Here is an 18143-nt window from a genome sequence, read left to right on the forward strand (position 1 = left end):
AAAATAGGTCGAATGCAAATCAATCAACTTAGATATTTGGTAAGAGCTAATAAGATCTGAAGAGGAAATCGTTGGCTATAAAATTAGGTTAGGGGGCATCTGTATGGATTTTTCATTTATCCAAGCTATTTCCATCTCCTACCTCAGAAAAAACGGCAATCAAGGATTGAGGCATAACAGTGAGAAAATAAAAAGTTATACCATTCCCACACCGTTACTAATTTAAAGTATTTGGAGCACATTCATTCAATGCAATGCAAGCCATTATTGCTTAACATTTTTTATAAAAATACAATTAAGCAGTTTCTGCTTAGCAAACTTGCCTTGTAAATGGATCACTATTATCTATAAGCAAACTGTTTTTTCTTTTAAATTATAAGAAATATCATGGGTGAAAAAGATATTCCTATTTTAAAATAGACTCCTGTACTATGAATCTTGTAAAAAGAGTGTTCAGTTCTCAACAGTGTTCAGGTTCTCGGACTCTTTTATAGTCTTGAAAATGGGGTACCCCCCAAAAGAACGATGATTAAATCCGTTCATATTTACTGTATTAGAAATTAAAAACAGAAATTTTTTAAACATTTAGTATCACTTAAAAATAATAGTCATTACTTGTTAGCATAAATCACGTATTAAATTTTTTTAAATTATATTACAAAACAACCAAAAATTTAGTGAGAAGACTGTCAGTGTTTTACATTTTTGCAAATCTCTTAAATGTCTGACTTAATAAATAGAGCCTGATTCTCATATCCGCTTTTACATTCAATCTGCTACATTAGGTTGTTTTGACTGAAGTACTATATGAAGAAAATTCAGACTCCCGCAGATATGTAGCTGGAAAAAGATTAAGTATTTCAATAGCCTTTTCACACAACTGTGGATATTCTTTGATCCCTCACCAAAACTAAACAGTGGCAGTTTCTTAAAGGGTGTTACAATATGGAATCTAAAACCCTATCTATGAACAGTTCCTACTCTGATATATTGAAATCCATTGGTCTATCTTCCATTTCAAATGGCTCTTTTTCACCCATGCATAATTTTGTAACACTAAGCATTGGTTATTTAGAAAACACTGGTTCACTGAGTTACATGGTTCTTTCAAATGTTGACACTTGCACTACACAACTTCAATATATCACAGTCATTATTACCACTGATTGTATTTTTTTTAAAAGATCAAGTACCGAGAAGCTGTCAAGCTCACAGTAGCAAATACAAGTCTTCAAAATTCTATTTTGGCTTGAATTTTATCATTAGCAACAAAAATAGTCAGTTGTTTTTCTTGCAGTGACAGGCTCACTTTGTTTACTTTTGAGAAAATGTCTGCTGAATACCCAAGTCTAAATAATCACACTTCGTCAGTATTGAGTTTTTTCATGTAAAAATGTTCATGAAAAAAGTGGGGGTTTCAGTTTGCAACCCAAAACAAATGCACAAATGCTTCTCCTCAAGATGATTATTCTTCAGCCTTTAGAAGGGCTTTCCTCACACTTTCCATTTCATCATACAGGATAGTATTAAAAAGACATGTACTCAAGGGTCAAGATTTAATAAAACTAAAACTTTTACTGCTTCATAAAGGACATTCTTAAGTGAATCTGGCTGGGTTTTTTTTGACTGAGCGTGCATAGTGGTGAATAGTGCAGTGACTACCAGTACGACACGCGGCCACTGCCTTAACTTATGCTGATGTGCCAGCAGTTTTTCCCCTCACTGCACCATCAGAGCAAATGTCAACCTAGGGGAAAAGCAAACCACGTCCTGGTATTATGATGAAAGCAGTTTTGACACATCCTCTGAAATGGTTTTGGGGATTAACAGGGGTCCACAGACCACACTTTGTAACAGCTGGATTAGAGGAAAGAAATTGAGAAGACAGTCATAACTCAAAGGCTGATGGCCTAGAGGGATTGTGGAGAACTACATGGGAGGCATGAAAACAGGAAGGGACTACAGAAGACCCCTTGGGTTAGCAGATTTCAAAACTGAGGTTTTGGCTCTCTTAAGCAATGATGTACCCAGCATATCTACCCAGTAGCTAATCTTTTTGTTTTTAAACTTTTCATTTTAAAACTGTTTTAGATTTACAGACATTGAGAGTTCCCTTATACACAACACGCAGTTTCCCCATTATTAGTATTGCATTCATGTTACATACGATGAACCAATATTGACACATTATTATTAAAGTCTACTTTATTCAGATTTCCTTAGTTTTTAACCTAACATCTTTTTTTTTTGTTCCAAGATCCCATCCAAGGTACCACATTGCATTTAGTGGTCATGTCTCCTTAGGCTCCTCTGGGCTGTGACAGTTCTGATCATTTTTCAACACTCCTCTATATGACAAAATTTCTTTCAATAATAATAACTAAATAAAACAAATATGGCCAGGAAAAAAAGGCTGTCAGTAAAAGCTTTCTTTTATTGAACTTCATATATACAATGTCAAATAAAAATGGTATTCCATTTTAAAAAGCAGCTAGTTCAGTGCACATTTAACAACTGCACAAGTTCTTTTCCTTGAGTTAACCGTTGGATTTGGTATTCGTAAAGTGCTTTACAGGTACTTTCCATTTCATCATACAGAATACATTTTTAAATGTATTCAAGGAATGAGACCTAATAAAATTATTAAGTTGCATTGTTTCATCAAGGACAATAAGTGTAACTGGCATTTATATTTTAATTTCAAGTGCAAGGTAAAGTACTAAACTTGCACAGTTTAGTGCCACTGCCTTAATTCCTGCTAAAGCAACAGCAATGTTACCCACTGTTTAGTTTGCAAATGCAAATACACCAAATAATGCCTTATTATTATTAGGAAAATAGCTTTGACCTGGAGAACCCCTCAGAAAGAGTCTGGAGAACCACCATGGAACTGGGAAATAGACTTTGAGAGCCACTGTAATAGATGATGAATTACTTGTATGATAACAAAAGATAATTTTTAGTAAATATTCCATTATAACAAGAGTGCTTAAATACACACATACTTGGTGATATACTCAAACCACTGGTAGCCTGTTACACACTGTTAGAACTCAAACAGATAACAAATGACAGAGTATGATAGAGACTTCTTGAATAAATAACGAATAATTACCAAGTACCCATCATAAGCTAGAATCTTAGCTAGGTGCCTCTACATTGCCTTTCTTGGGTAACTTACAGAAGCCCATAGACCAGAATGATAATTTTTAAAGTGAGAAAAATATTTATCCTGAAATCTTTCAGATCTTTTTTTTTTTAAGGTTAGACCTACATGACTACAAGAAAAAGTCTTAAAATTCACCAAAGCACAAGACGGCATGTTAAGTTCTATTTTAAGCACTATGCCATGAAGCTAAAAACAGGCATGCTCACATTCAGAAACCCAAATACAAAATGAACTACTTTGGGGGCAGCTGGTTGGCTCAGTTGGTTAGAGCACATTGCTCCTAACACCAAGGTTGCCAGTTCGATTCCCATATGGGCCAGTGAGCTGCGCCTTCCACAACTAGACTGAAAACAATGACTTGATCTGGAGCTGACAGGTCCTGGAAAAACACACTGTTCCCCAATATTCCCCAATAAAAATTAAAAAAAAAAAATGAACTGCTTTGGCTATGTCTTGCCAAAACCCCATAAGACCCTACATTCCATTTTTCCTTCAGCATTACCTGTTATAGTTTTCATTTCTTTTTTTAAGTGGAACCCCAAAATTAATACTATAGAGGTTACCTTAAATATGGCAATTATTTTCTTAAAAAGCAGTGTAACAAAACCATCAAAACAAGTTAAGAATTTTTAGACCTATACATTGATAAGTCCAAGAGGTAAACCTATGTTAACATACATATGAAATATTTACTGTTAAAAATAATGAGCCTATCTCATTTTGGAACATGTCATGAAAAGATCTTCAATATGTGGTAAGTGAAAAAGGCAAGTGACAGGATACTATATATAGTATGATCCCATTTACGTTTTTAGAAAATATATTTATGTACATGTACATTCATTTAGTAAATACTGAGTTCCTTCTATGTGCCTAGTTTGTTCTGCACCTAGATACATACGCATACAATAAATTACAAATATTACAGACACACATAATTAAATGCCCACAAAGCAAAATGAATAGCTCAGACACAAAAGGCTCTATATCTGATTCCATTTATATGAAATGTCCAAAACAGGCAAATCTACACACAGAAAGTAGATTAGCGGTTGCCTAAGGATGAGGTGAGTTGGGGGCAGTGGGGGTGATAGTTGAAGGGTGCATGATTTCTTTCGGGGGTAAGAAAAATATTCTAAAATTGGTTGTGGTGATGGTTGCACAACTTGTGAATATGTTAAAAACCATATAATTGTGCACTTTAAATGGATGAACTGCATAGTATGTAAATTATATTTCAATAAAGCTGTTATGCTCTCCCCACCAAAAAAAAAAAAGAGGATACTAAAATAGTTGCGGGGGGGTGGTGAAGATAATGAAGGCTGTTAAAATTTTACATTATTTTACTGCCATATCATTACAAAGAAAACTGTCTTTGTTATTTATATACGGTAAAGAAATGTAAATAAACCTAAAACAGTCTTTCATAAATTATTGCGGACTTAATGTTCCTCAAGTTCCTCTAAGAAATAGCCGTAAAAAAAATAAATTGTGAAGATATGACCCTATCTCAGAACATTTACAATTTAGACTGATGAACAGACGTGTGCAACAGGCCCCTCACTAACAGAAATCTGGAACATAATTTGTTCATTTGACAAATCTTAAGTACCTATTGTGTCCACAGGGAAGGGATAGGGGAGAATAGAGTGGTGTACAAAGCAGAACACTAGTCAATAAAAAGAAGCAAACTAACAGCTCTGGCTTCAAGTTAAGGACTTTTGCAATATAATGGAGGAGACAACACACACACACACACACACACACACACACAAAGTGGACTGGGTTCAGACTACAGAAAATCTTGGGTACCAAACCAAGAGTTAAAACTTTATCCTGTTTTCAATGGAAAGCCATTGGAGTGACAGAATGAAAGCAGTGCTTGGAGAAAATTAACCTGGCAACCAAAGGGAGGAAACTGAACGCAGAGAACAGTAGGAAAGGTAAAAAAGAGATGAAGTTTTAAAAAATAGGAATATGTGCAACAGTCCTGTGAGTGTTAGTGATATTTCAAAGTTACTTCGTAATAATGTTCATAGTTTATGTTTGTTTTGCTTGCTCGATCCAAGGTGAAGCAGAAAATTTTAAAAGGTGGTTTCTTCACTTTGATGAATTTTAGAAATGCATGGCAAAAATGTTTACCAGAAAATTCTGAGGGAGGAGTTATCTTTTCATGGGATACCAATGAAGCCAAGGGTTGAGGGAATCAAAAGCAATGGGAGTTCCACAATTTTTAACATGGAAGGGGAATTGTAGTAACAAATATTTTGTAGTTCGAGAAGCACAACGTGTATGGCAATTAGCACTGCTTATAAATTTGATAGTAAAGGATAACTAAGTACCTTTAAATTTCTCTATCACCTATTTAAAAAAAATTCTAATGATACAATTTGTTACATAAATGCAGGTTTAGGTGAGGACTAAATTTGACATATCCAATTTATACTATGACCAATTTCACACTTTTAATTTTACCAATTGTTCCTTCTATAATGCAATATTTTTCAGATGTTGCACAAATAATATTCTTGACTCAATTCACATATGCATTTATTAATTGATTTAACCTATAAAGTTTCCTTTTTAAAACAGAAAAATGTTTTCATTGCCTATGTAACATCCTTTCTGTAACAGTCTCCTGGAAGCAATGCTACTTACCAATCTAGTACTATGACAACACTTCTCTGTGAGATTAAAATAACGAGTAAGGCAAATTTTCATTTCCACTTTCTCTATATTAATGTTCAGCAGAGCTGTTTTTTAATGCCAGTTAAAAACAGATGAGCATCTAAACAAGGTACATAATCTTGCAATAATTGATTGTGAAATAATTTCCATAATCAAACATTTGAAATAAATTATACATGCTATTTCATAATCTATTTCATACTTATCAAATGTTCTGATTCAGAAGCAATGTTTACTTACATTTTATAAAATCTATCTCTGCCATAAAATAATAATACTGATAGGTTTATGAAAACAAACAATAAAGGTATAGATGATATCAAGAATTACTTGATATCAAATCAGGAATCACTTATTTCACTCACATTCCATCCAATCAAAATACCACTGCATTGCTCCCTAAAATACCAAAAGGTCTGTCATATTAATATACTTAGTTAGAATTAAATATTTGAAAACTTTTATATCAGGCTGTTGTCAAGACATTGTTTAAAATAGCAAAAAAAGTGGAAATAATCTAATTGTCCAATGATAAGGGACTAGTGGAATAAAATAACGTTACCTTTGAAATGATCGTATAGACCTATGTTTACTAACCTGAAAAGAGAGCCATGAAAATAGATTATAAATGAAGACTAGTGTGATCTCTTTTTGTGATGAATATACAAACCCGTATGTTCACAGAAAGTCTAAATAGATAGAAACCCAGATGTTAACCATGATATTTCTAAGTGCTGAGATTACAGGTGCTGTTTATTTTTCTACATACTTTTCAGTATTTTGAAATTTTTCCCAAGCAAAATGATATTTGCAAGAATTAATGTCTATGATCCCAACAAACTCCAAAATCTTCCTTGTAAAAAAATCCAAGTTATATTAGCAACAACATCACTAGAATTCTTAGTGAGTGAGGCGCTGGAAAAGGCTCCAGAACAGGGCACCGCTAAGGCAGCCTATACAGTACCACAGGACTTTGAAATCACAAGACCTGGGGTGAAGTTCCTGCCACCTTTATTTGCATGACCTTGTGCTAGTCGCTTACCCTTTCTGAGCTCTCTTTAGAGATAAAAGGGAGATTTACCTGCCTTTCCTACCTCAAAGAACTGTTGGAAAGATCAAATGAGACAATATGATACATTATGAACTGCGAAGTACTATATATATTATTCAAATAGTTAAAAAAAAGGAGGGGGGCGCTTAATGCCATAGCAGAATACTTCAGAAAACACTACGACTAATTCTATGAAATAATGAAACAGAGATTTTGTTTATTTTTAAAAGCTACATCTCATCGTAAACTCCCAGTTTTTCAGAAACTTAGATACTTCTTCCCAGTTCCAACTACAACTATTTAATATTTTTATCCCTAGCTACCAGCAAGAAAAGGTACGAATTACACTAAACTCAAAAGCCTCAGCAACAGCATGTTGATGGAGTTCACCAGAAGACACCCAAGGTTAATCAGCTATGGACTCACGACTAAGCACCACAGCAATCAACAGGGATTACACGAGACTCTTTGAAGAGAAGGACAATACAATCACCCAGGAAAAGGCACCATTTCAAAACAATTGTATGAAATCCTTAAAAACTAAAGTGTTTTATCAATTGTTTTAAAATGTTCATAAAAATGGTGACTTAAAAGCCATCTAAATGTGGCACCTGACAAAAGTTACGGAGATTCAAATCAAATCCATGAATAAATTGTCATATTTATTTGCTTCTATCTGAAATAAAAGCAGACAAATTATATCCCAAAGATCAAAATTGAGTGGCTATTTCTTGAAAATAAAGAGGCAGAATATGACAACAGAATTTACTGGGATGCTTATTGATACTTTTAAAAGTATGGTTTTAAAAGTATGGTTTCTCTTCCTATTGAATTCCATTATTTACTCCACTAAAATGATGAACAACTTCCTTCCTACTGTTCCTCCCATTAGCTAAAATGGCAATATAACTTGATACGAATTGTAATTCGAACAACATTTGTAATGGGGGGAAAAAAGCATTTTAAGAGGAGCTACCTGAAACTGTCAGATTATTAACTTCCAAGATCATCAGGTCATCACACCCCCCTGCTTTTAAGTTCCTAAAGGTAATAAAATGCTCACTCTACATTCTCACAAATGTCATTTATGGGTATTCCCCTAATGAAAAATTAAACCTTTCATAAACAAATGTGCACAGAGAACTCTTTTTGATATGTATGACTCACAATCCAATTTTTATTGACAATATCTTTAAGTGTTGCGGCTTGCACTATTCCTACAGAAGATACAGATCTATCCACTTTCCCCATCTGATCTTTGCAGATTTGTTACAGATTTAAAAGGAACTCACTAAAATGGACCATAAGGAAAATAATTATGAATACAATCCACAGCGAAATGAAATGTAGGTTGTGAAGGTAACAAAAAAGTCACTGCATTTATTCAAAGCCTTCTAGTTGGATATCCATTGGAAGTACTGTATTTTCACCTGAAACTTTGAAAAATCTTGGTTTTTCTTAACTCGTACTCTGACTTTTCCTGTCTTATTAACTGTGTTTCCCTGAAAATAAGACCTAGCCGGACAATCAGCTCTAATGAGTCTTTGGGAGCAAAAATTAATACAAGACCCGGTATTATATTTATTATGTTATATTATAAAGACTCGGTCTAATAGCAAACAAGACCGGGTCTTATATTAATTTTTGCTCCAAAAGACGCATTAGAGCTGATTGTCCGGCTAGGTCTTATTTTCGGGGAAACATGGTAGGAATAAATGCTATTCACCTTCAAAAACCACTAATAAAAAAACCATCAGAAAATATAATTTCCAAAAAGACTATCTTCCAAAGCTTACTGTACAGAAAATTATATACACACATTCTAAAATAACTATGGTAGGCGTTCCTAAGATCATCTCACCCTCCAAAAATAAGAATAGCAAATCTATCCACAATCAAGTAGTAACAAAAATTTTAATACAGCTCACTAGTTAAGCAATTTATCACAGCTCCTCAAAGAATTGGGCACATGCAATGACAGACCAGTACGTCAAAACAGTTATATAATTTGAAAAAACTGTACAACGGGAACATAAAAGTAGAAAACAACTCCTCTGGAAAAACTCAAGTAGATTTTGGAGAGAGCGAAAAAGAACAATTTTAGAAAAATGTTTCCCCCAACTGTTTAGCGTTTATCTGATACAGGCTCATTTTTGTAAAGAGAAACTTTACCTAACAAGACTCACACCAGGGATCTGATCTATCCCCAAAGGCAGTTTCTTAAAATGAGAAAGAACAAAGGAGGAAATCTCCCAGCATGTGCTTTCCATACCAGTTTCTGTGGACAGCATCAAGAATGACAATATAGCCAGCACAAGCTTTTCAGCTTTACTGTGTGGTCCATGTATACCAGAATTGATTAGCTACAATTCGAAAGGATTTCTACAAAATAAATATTATCAGGCAAAGATCACATAGTGACTCTTTTTAAGAGTAAAACTACAGAAAACATGTATCTTAAAGTTGTGTAGTACTCTTTATTTCAAGAGTTAATTACCTCCAAATATTCTAATTCCTGAGGCTTTTTCATTTCAGCCAATAGTTTGAAAATGGAAAAAAAACGAAAACTAACCATTCTAAATCTGCTCTCGCTCAAATTAATTTGTAATTAGCAGTAAATGAAAAAAGAATAGCAGTCAAAGACAGTGCCTTAATATACAAATTTTGGAACGTTAACATAAATGTTCACATTGGGCGAAACGATCTTTCTGCGAAGCTTTCCACAGAAAAACTCTGCAGGAACAAACCTGGTGTTTGGTTGCTGTAGAAGTTGTCGTTACATTATAACGGAGAAAACTGTTTAAATGATTTTTATTAATTATAAAAACAGGACCCCCTCAAAGATTTACAACTATATATCCCAATCTCCACTGATAGAGATGTCAGTTCTCTGGGTCAGGATATAACCAGCTGCTTGGTTCACACACAAGGAAGCCACAGAGAAGGAAGATCGCGTTCAGAGCCTTGAAATAATACGCGTTAGTTAAAAACTGCCTGCTACTAAACCAAAATTATTCAAGCGGAGCCCCATTTGTCACAATCCAATCATAAGGGTTCCACCCCCCTCCCCCAACTGCTTGTGTAGTGGTATACTTGCTTCGGTAAAGAAGCCATCATCAGGTAAAGAAGATTGGGGTGGGAGAAAGAGCGGGGAAAAGGGGGGCACCCTTTCATCCAATTTCGCGAGGCGTGAGTAATTGGTACAGTTGAGAGGAACGGAGGAACGTTCTATTTATTGGGGGTTGAAGTAGGATGAGGGAAGAATTTCGTTCAAATCAATATGGCCAGCAAGATGTCCCTACAAACAAAAGGCAACGGGGGGATATAAACACGAACCATTCACCTCCATCAGCTATAGCATCGCCATCATGGTGTGTGCACAGACCCCCAAAGGGCCCTCTCACCCTCCACACCAGCCAAAGGAAGAGAGGATAAAGAAGAGAGAGGTACTTCCCACCACCCACTACTGCTTCCAAAGAGGGGGTTTCTCCCCCCGGTTGCCCAAAATCAGAGAGAGAGTAACGTCCCGCCCAGGCAGACTCCCCCGCTATCCCTCAACTGAACCCCAACACCGGCCCGGAGCTCACTAAACTTTACTGGAGCTTCTCCCCACATCCCCACCCCATCGCCCCAGGATCGCGCTGCCCACCAGCGGGCCACCTCGGGCGCCTCCTGACAGGCGGGCAGCTGGGGAAAGCCAAGTCCCGGGCGGGGGCGGCAGGGAGCAATGGAGGGGCGGGGCGGCCGGAGCCAAGTTCCCGGGGGTCTGAGGAAGAGCGCCTGACAGGAGCCCGGGAGTGCAAAGGAGGAAGAGGAAGCGGCGGCGGGGAGCTTTCCCAATCCCCCCTACATGTACACCCTGTCCTAGCCCCCGCTCCCCATGGGGGGCGGGGAGGCTGACTGGACGCGGAGGAAGCCGAGCCCCAGGGGTAGCCGCAGCCCCCACCTCCCGACTCCGGATCTCTTCCCTCACCACCCCCACCAGAGGCGCCCACAACAATAACACGCCGGGGACGACCCGTCAGCGCCCCCGAGGCACCCGGGGCCCGCGGCCCGCCGCTGCCGGGCTCCCTCAGCTGAGGCCTGGTGCGCCGCTCCTCCCTACAACTCCAGACCCGGGTGGAGTCAGGCTCAAGCGGCCCCCCAGGGTCGGACCCATCCCCCCTGGCACCAGCGGCGCCGTCTCCGCGGCCAAATATTAGAAGTGAATTCGAGCTGCGCTTTACCTTTAGTTCCGCACTGTCCGCCATCTTGCGTCTGTCAGCGCAAGCGCACTGAACCTCGCCAGGGGCCGTCGCTAGACCCGCCCATCTAGCCAGCCTGGCCCCGCCTAGGCCCGGCCCCTCTCGCCCCTCCACCTCCCCGGCCCGCCCCCGGCCTCCTCCTCACTTCTGGAGCTCAGAGCCCCGCCCCTGGCACGTACAGCTGCGAAACGGACACGTACTATTTAAATAATGGCGCCAAGCAGGGAGATTTGACAGTTACTCCCCCCTCGGCCTCCCCAACCCCCATCCTAGCCTGGCTAGCGCCTCCAAGAGAAAGGCCGTAACGAGAGGGCTGCTGGCCTGAGTCCCGCCCTCCGCAGCTTGAGTATCCCTTCAGCAAAGCTTCGATGGCTACTGTCACATGAAACAATAATGTCCCCCTCCCCCAATCAGCAAGTCCTTTTCAGCACCTGCTACCTACGACACTACGTGTAGACTTAAAAAAACAATCCCTTACGTTTAAAGATCACTTGGTGAAGGCATTTCCAGGTTTATTAGCTCAGATCCTCATGACAATCCAGTAAGGTAGGCAGGGAAGAGTTTACAATTCCCGTGATACATATTCAGAAATGAGAGCTCAGAGAAGAAAAGTAACCTGCCCAAGCAAGCACTTAACTGGGGTGGCCTAAGACAAAATTCTGAAGATGTTAATTCATTAACTTCTTTGTGTCAGCAAGTCCTTAATTAGTGACCATGTTCCGGCCCAGTTTCTAAAGTCTATATATACATTGGGAAATTAAATACAACAGAGTCCCTGCCCACCTGTAGTTTTCAAATCAGGGAACAGACAACCAATAATGATACAATTACAACTGGTGATGAGTACCAGAAAAGAGTAAATGGTCTAGGGAGAGGAAAAGGGGTCAGGAGGAGCTGTATTTAATCCTGAAAGGGCTTCCTCCACTAAATTAACATTTAAGTAGACATGATGAAAGAATATTTCACACCTTTTCCTCTCTATTGAAAACTTCCTATACCTTCTCCCCAACCCTCACTTTTTGCTGCTCAACTTTGCCTCACATCTCAGCAAAAAAAGAAAGAAAAAAACTCCCTTATCTTTTCACCATAGAAAACTACTCTTACAGGCATTGGTAACATTTGGGTTACCATGAATGAAGTGTTCCTGTGCCTGTAAAGGCCAGTCCATCCACCAGTGACCTGGATTCCTTTCACTCCCGCATTCCTAAAGATTTTATTCCTCCAATTACCTCACCCTCCAGCATCATTATTTCCCCACTCTCTGACAGATTACTCCTATCAGTATATAAACATACTGAAGTACCTCCCATCTAAAACAAACCTCTGTCGACTCCAAAGTTGCCTCCAGAACTGCCCTATTTCTCTGCTCTCTTCAGTGCATAAATTCTCAGAAAAGTTTTTCAAGCTCTCTCTACTGTGCTGTTTCCACTTCCTCACTTGACGTTCACTCCTCAGCCTACTCTGATCCAGGTTTGACTTCCCTCAAGATCACTTATCTAGATTACTAATGATCTCCCTGTTTCCAAAGCCTACAGCCAATTCTCTATTCTTATCTAAATTGACCTCTCAGCAGAATTGCAAGCAAGTGACAAGTTTCCTTTCGTGTTTATTTATTTATTTTTATTTGTTTTATTTATTTATTTATTTAGTTAGTTTCAGGTGTGCAAAACAATGTAATAATTAGACATTTACACCCTTACAAAATGATAAGAATGAAATCTCACCATTTGCAACGATAGGCATGGACCTAGAGAACATTTTACTAAGTGAAATAAATCAGAAGGAGAAAGACAAATACCACATGATTTCACTTACATGTGGAATCTAAAGAATAGACTAAATGAGCAAACTAAGCTTCCTTTCTTTTGAAACCCTTTTTCCCCTGAACTTCCCTCAATATCTCACCATCGAGACTTTCCTGTTACCTCAATGGGACTCCTTTTCAAAATCCTTTGATTTCTCCCCTTTGGCTTAATCTTTAAATGGTAAGATTAAGATTAATCTTTAAATGGTAAGGCTGTGTTCCAGGGCTCAGTCCTTCTTTTCTCTGTTTTACTCTCCCCAGGTGATGTCCTCCAACTCCTTGACTTTAAGTCTATAAACTAATGATTTTCAAATTGCTGTCCAGCCCAGACCTCTCCAACAAAACCCAGATTCACAAATCCAACTAGCTACTTAATATATCTACTTCATGACTCATAGTCATCTCAAACTCATGTCAAAGACAGCCTTGATTTTTATCCCCAATCCTGCTTCTTTCCCAGTATTCTCAGTTGATGGCACCATCATTCACCCAGTTGTTCAAACCAAAAATCTGGAAATCATCCTTGGTTCCTCTCTTTCATTCACTTCTCACATCCAATCCATTAGCCAGTCCAGATGACTGTGCCTCTAAAATACATTCCAAGCCTTTCCACTTCACTGGATCTCCACTATCACCACCTACTCCAAACTGCCATAATTGCACAAAGGAACTGCTGAGAAGGCTACTCAAATGACAGGACCATATTAAGATTTCTGTGGCCTTAGGCCTTTTTGCCTTCTAGAGATTGTGGCATAATAAAAAATCTAATCAACTTTGTTCCTGGTTCCAGACACAGAGCTCCTAAAACACTTGAAATTTCCTGGTAGGATCATCTTTCGTTATTCATAATTAGTCCCTTTCCAACACACCTAAGTGTATGCTGATGAGGTGACTAAGAGTGGGTCTCCTATCCTGTTTCCCCAAGAATAAGAACTAGCCGGACAATCAGTTCTAATGCATCTTTTGGAGCAAAAATTAATATAAGACCTGGTATTATATTGTATTATATTATGTTATGTTATATTATACTATACTATACTATACTATACTATATTATATTATATTATATTATATTATATTATATAAGACCTGGTCTTAAATTATAGTAAAATAAGACCAGGTCTTACATTAATTTTTGCTCCAAAAGATGCATTAGAGCTGATTGTCTGGCTAGGTCTTATTTTCAGGGAAACACGGTAGGTCACTTCTGGATGGGAGTTATCACTAGAAAGACCAAACACATGATTAGAGGGAGGGTAGTGAATATGTGGAAGTACTGGGAGTTAGGGGGCCAGGAGAGAGCATGGAAGCTCTGCATCTCCTCCCCCAATACCTCACCCAATGCACCTCTTCCATTGGCTGTTCCTGAGTTATTTCCTTTATAATAAACCGGTAAATGTTAAGTAAAGTGTTTTCCTGGGTTCTGTGAATTGTTTTAGTGAATTATCAAACTTGAGAAGGAGATTGTAAGAATCCTCAAATTTGGTCAATCAGAAGTACAAGTGGCCCATAGGACTGGTGACTGGTATCTGAAGTAGGGGCAGTCTTGTGGAACTCAGCCCTTAACCTGTGGGCTCTGAGCTTACTTCTGGAGTTAGGGTCAAAATTGAATTGTTGCATACCCAGTTGGTGTTAGAGAACTGGTGTGTAAAGACACCAAGTATTTGATGTCAGAAAACCTCAGAGGCCCTTTCTTCCTTAAAAAAAAAAAATCAAAAATTATATTTTACAACTGTGTTGGTATAAAGACTAATGTAATCCAAGTATACTTTTTAATTTTATTTTAAAGATTTAAAACATTTTTGTGGGACCCTAAAACTATTTGTGATCCTCATACAACACAAAAACTTGACCCAAAATGAATCATAGACCTAAATATGAGTTAAAACTATAAAACTCTTAGAAGAAAAGTTAGAAGTAAATTTCTATGAACTTGGATTAGGCATCGCTTTCTTAGATACGGATCACACATACATTGTTAGTAGCAATGATATAGCCACTTTGGAAAATAGTTTGGCAGTTCCTTTGAAAACTAAACATGTACTTACCATACAACTCAACAATTGCATCCTTGGGCATTTATCCCAGAGAACTGAAGATTTATTTTCATGCAGGACATTGCACAAGAATGTTCATAGCAGCTTTATAAGTACCCCGAACTGGAAATCATCTAAAACTCCTTTCATGGGTAAATAGCTAAACAAACTATGATATATCCTTGCCATGGAATATTATTCAGCAATTTAAAAAAAGAACAAACTATTGATATACACAATAACTTTAATAAACCTCATGGAAATTATGCTGAGTGGAAAAAAAAACAAACCCAAAAGGATGCTGATTACATAATTCTATTTATGTAACATTAATGAAATAACATAATTACAGAGATGAAAACACACTAGTGGTTGCCAGGGGGTTAGAGATGGAGGGAGAGGATGGTTCTTACCAATGTCAATTTATTGGTTTTGATATTGTACTACAGTTCAATAGATGTTAATTTTGGGGAAGACTGGAGGGAAGGATGCATGTGACTTCCCTACATTTCTTCCCAATCTCTTGTGAATCTACAATTACTTCAATATAAAAGTGCATATGTGTTTTTAGATTTACATGTATATCTGAAAAATGTGTGTGTGTGTGTAAGATGCAATATATCAAAATCTGTGGAAAGAGGGACATCAGTAAAATGGCAGAGTAGGCAGTTCCAAACTCCCATACCTCCACAGAAACACTGAAAAAACTACTCAAACAGTCAGACCAACTTTGTTAGAACTTTAGAAAACAGTTAAAGGTTTACAGCAACCAAGCAAATGTTTAATAAAATTTTTTTAAAAGGCAAATGGTAAAACATCTTTAAAATTACAAGACAATTCTATGACATTTTTACTTGCCCCTGTACTTGAAGACAGCAGCTCACCCTCTGAAGGTGGAACCCTGATCACTGGCAATCATTGTGTTTGTTCTAATCTGTCTGGGTTTAGCTGAAGGACTAATTCAAGGCATTCATCTCTACTTTTCCTAACCTAGAACCCAAAACAGAAAATAAGTGGACATTGCTTGAAAACATGGTAAGGTAAACAAACAACATGCAACTGCCTGAGGCCAAAGATTATAGTTGGTACATACAATAAACCATCTAAAGCTGGGGACAGAAATTCACTGGGAAATTAGGGCATTCAAATTCAACAGTACTCATGAACACAGGGACATTTAGAAAGCCATCCCATGCCGAGGACAAGATGCTTGCTCAGGAAAGACCTGAGGAGATCTGTAGATCGCACCACTGGCTAATACATATATTCAGTGCAACCAGGAAGAGAAGGCTGAAGAAGAATTTCAAATGGCCTAGCTAAGTGTTAAAGGAATATCCCTACCCAGAGCCCAACTGAAAAAATGGGAAAGTTTTGTTTTGTTTTGTTTTTTGTTTTTTGTTTTCAACTTTCCCATGTTCAAGGAACTCTCAGTAAAAACACTGGGTGAACACAAGCTAACTCTTCAACAAACAAGAACAGCAAACCCTGAGGAAGGGAGAGAATTTGATTTCCAGAGACAACACATTATAGTGTTCAAATGTCAGTTTTTGACAACAAAAAATAAATCACAAAAGATATAAGAAACTGGAAAATATGACCCATTCAGTGAAACAATAATTGACAGAAACTATCCCCAAGGAAGCTCAGACATTGGATTTATTATACAAAGACTTTAGAGCCACTGTCTTAAACATTCTCAGAGAGTTAAAGAAAAAAAGGAAAAAGATACATGAAAATGAGACACAAAATGAGAATATCAATAAAGAGATCAAAATTATTAAAATGAACTGAGTAGAAATTCTGGAGCTGAAGTGTATGATAACTAAAATGAAAAATTCACTAGAGGGGTTCAAGAGCAGATTTGAGCAGTCAGAAGAAAAAATCAATAAACATGAAAATAAGACAATTGAAATGATCCAATCTGAGGAGCAGAAAGAATAAAGAAAAGTGAACAGATCTTCCAGGGGTACCATCAAGTAGACCAACATACATACTGTTGGAGTTCCAGAAGGAAAAGAGAATACTTGAAAAATAATAGGCAGAAACTTTCCAAATTTAATAAGCTATACAAATCTACATATCTAAGGAGCTCAGTAAACTCCAAGTAGGATCAACTCAAATTGATCCATGAGACATAGTCAAATTGTCAAAAGTTAAAGACAGAATCTTGAAAGCAGCAAAGGAAAAACAACTTATCACATAGAAGTATCCTCAATCAGACTAACAGCTGATTTCTCATCAGAAAACATAGAGGCTAGAAAGTAATGGGATCACATACTTAAGTTCAAAAAGAAAAAATACTGCCAAATAAGAATTCTATATCCAGCAGAATTATCCTTCAAAAATGAAGACGAATGTAAGACATTCCAAGATAAATAAAAGCTAAGAAGAGTGTGTTACTAATAAACCTGCCCTAGAAAAAATGATAAAGGGAATTTTTTCCACTGAAATGAAAGGACAGTAACTAGTAACTCAAAGTCATGTGAAGATACAAAAAACACTGTTAAAAGTAACTACATAGGTAAACATAAAAGTCAGTATTATTGTACTTTTAGCTTGTAACTCTTCTTTTCTTCCCTTATATGAGACAAATGCACAAAATATTAACTATAAATCTATGTTACTGGGCACATAATGTATATGGATGCAATCTGTGATAATAACAATATAAAGGGGGAGGGACAGACATGTATAAGAGCAGAGTGTATATTATTGAAATTTAGTTGGTATTATTCATATTGGGTTGGAGAATCACTGAAATATGTACAGAAAAGGAAAGAAGAAGGGAAGTAATCAAAAGAGAACACTACAAAAAGAAAAAAGAAACAAATCAACCAGATTAAAAAAAAAGGCAATAGTGGAGGAAGTGAGGAATAAAAAGTATATAAATCATACAGAAAATAAATAGATAAATAGTTAAGTGGCAGAAAAAAAAATCCTTTCTTACCAGTAATTCCTTTAAATGTAAATGGATTAAATTCTCCAATTAAAAGACAGAAATATCAGAATGGATTTTAAAAACATGATCCATTTATATGCTTTCGACAAGAGACATTAATTAGATAAAAAGACACAAAGAGGTTGAAAGTAAAAGAATGGAGAATATATTCCATGTAAATAGTAACCAAAATTTGGGTGGTTATATCATTAT

At 37.2% G+C, this 18143-nt stretch overlaps 1 protein-coding gene across 1 annotated transcript in view; it reads right to left on the reverse strand.

Annotated features, from left to right (window-relative positions):
• The window catches only part of PIAS1 (protein inhibitor of activated STAT 1), a 111431-nt gene extending 100185 nt beyond the window's left edge, over nucleotides 1–11246 (reverse strand). The window contains exon 1 of the mRNA XM_033107513.1: nucleotides 11135–11246. Within this exon, the coding sequence (XP_032963404.1) occupies nucleotides 11135–11158 (24 nt within the window). The 5' untranslated portion in view covers nucleotides 11159–11246. The remainder of the gene's footprint in view (nucleotides 1–11134) is intronic.
• Nucleotides 11247–18143: the final 6897 nt, after the last annotated feature.

Source organism: Rhinolophus ferrumequinum, chromosome 6 (genome assembly GCF_004115265.2).
Source record: "Rhinolophus ferrumequinum isolate MPI-CBG mRhiFer1 chromosome 6, mRhiFer1_v1.p, whole genome shotgun sequence".
Taxonomy (NCBI): domain Eukaryota; kingdom Metazoa; phylum Chordata; class Mammalia; order Chiroptera; family Rhinolophidae; genus Rhinolophus; species Rhinolophus ferrumequinum.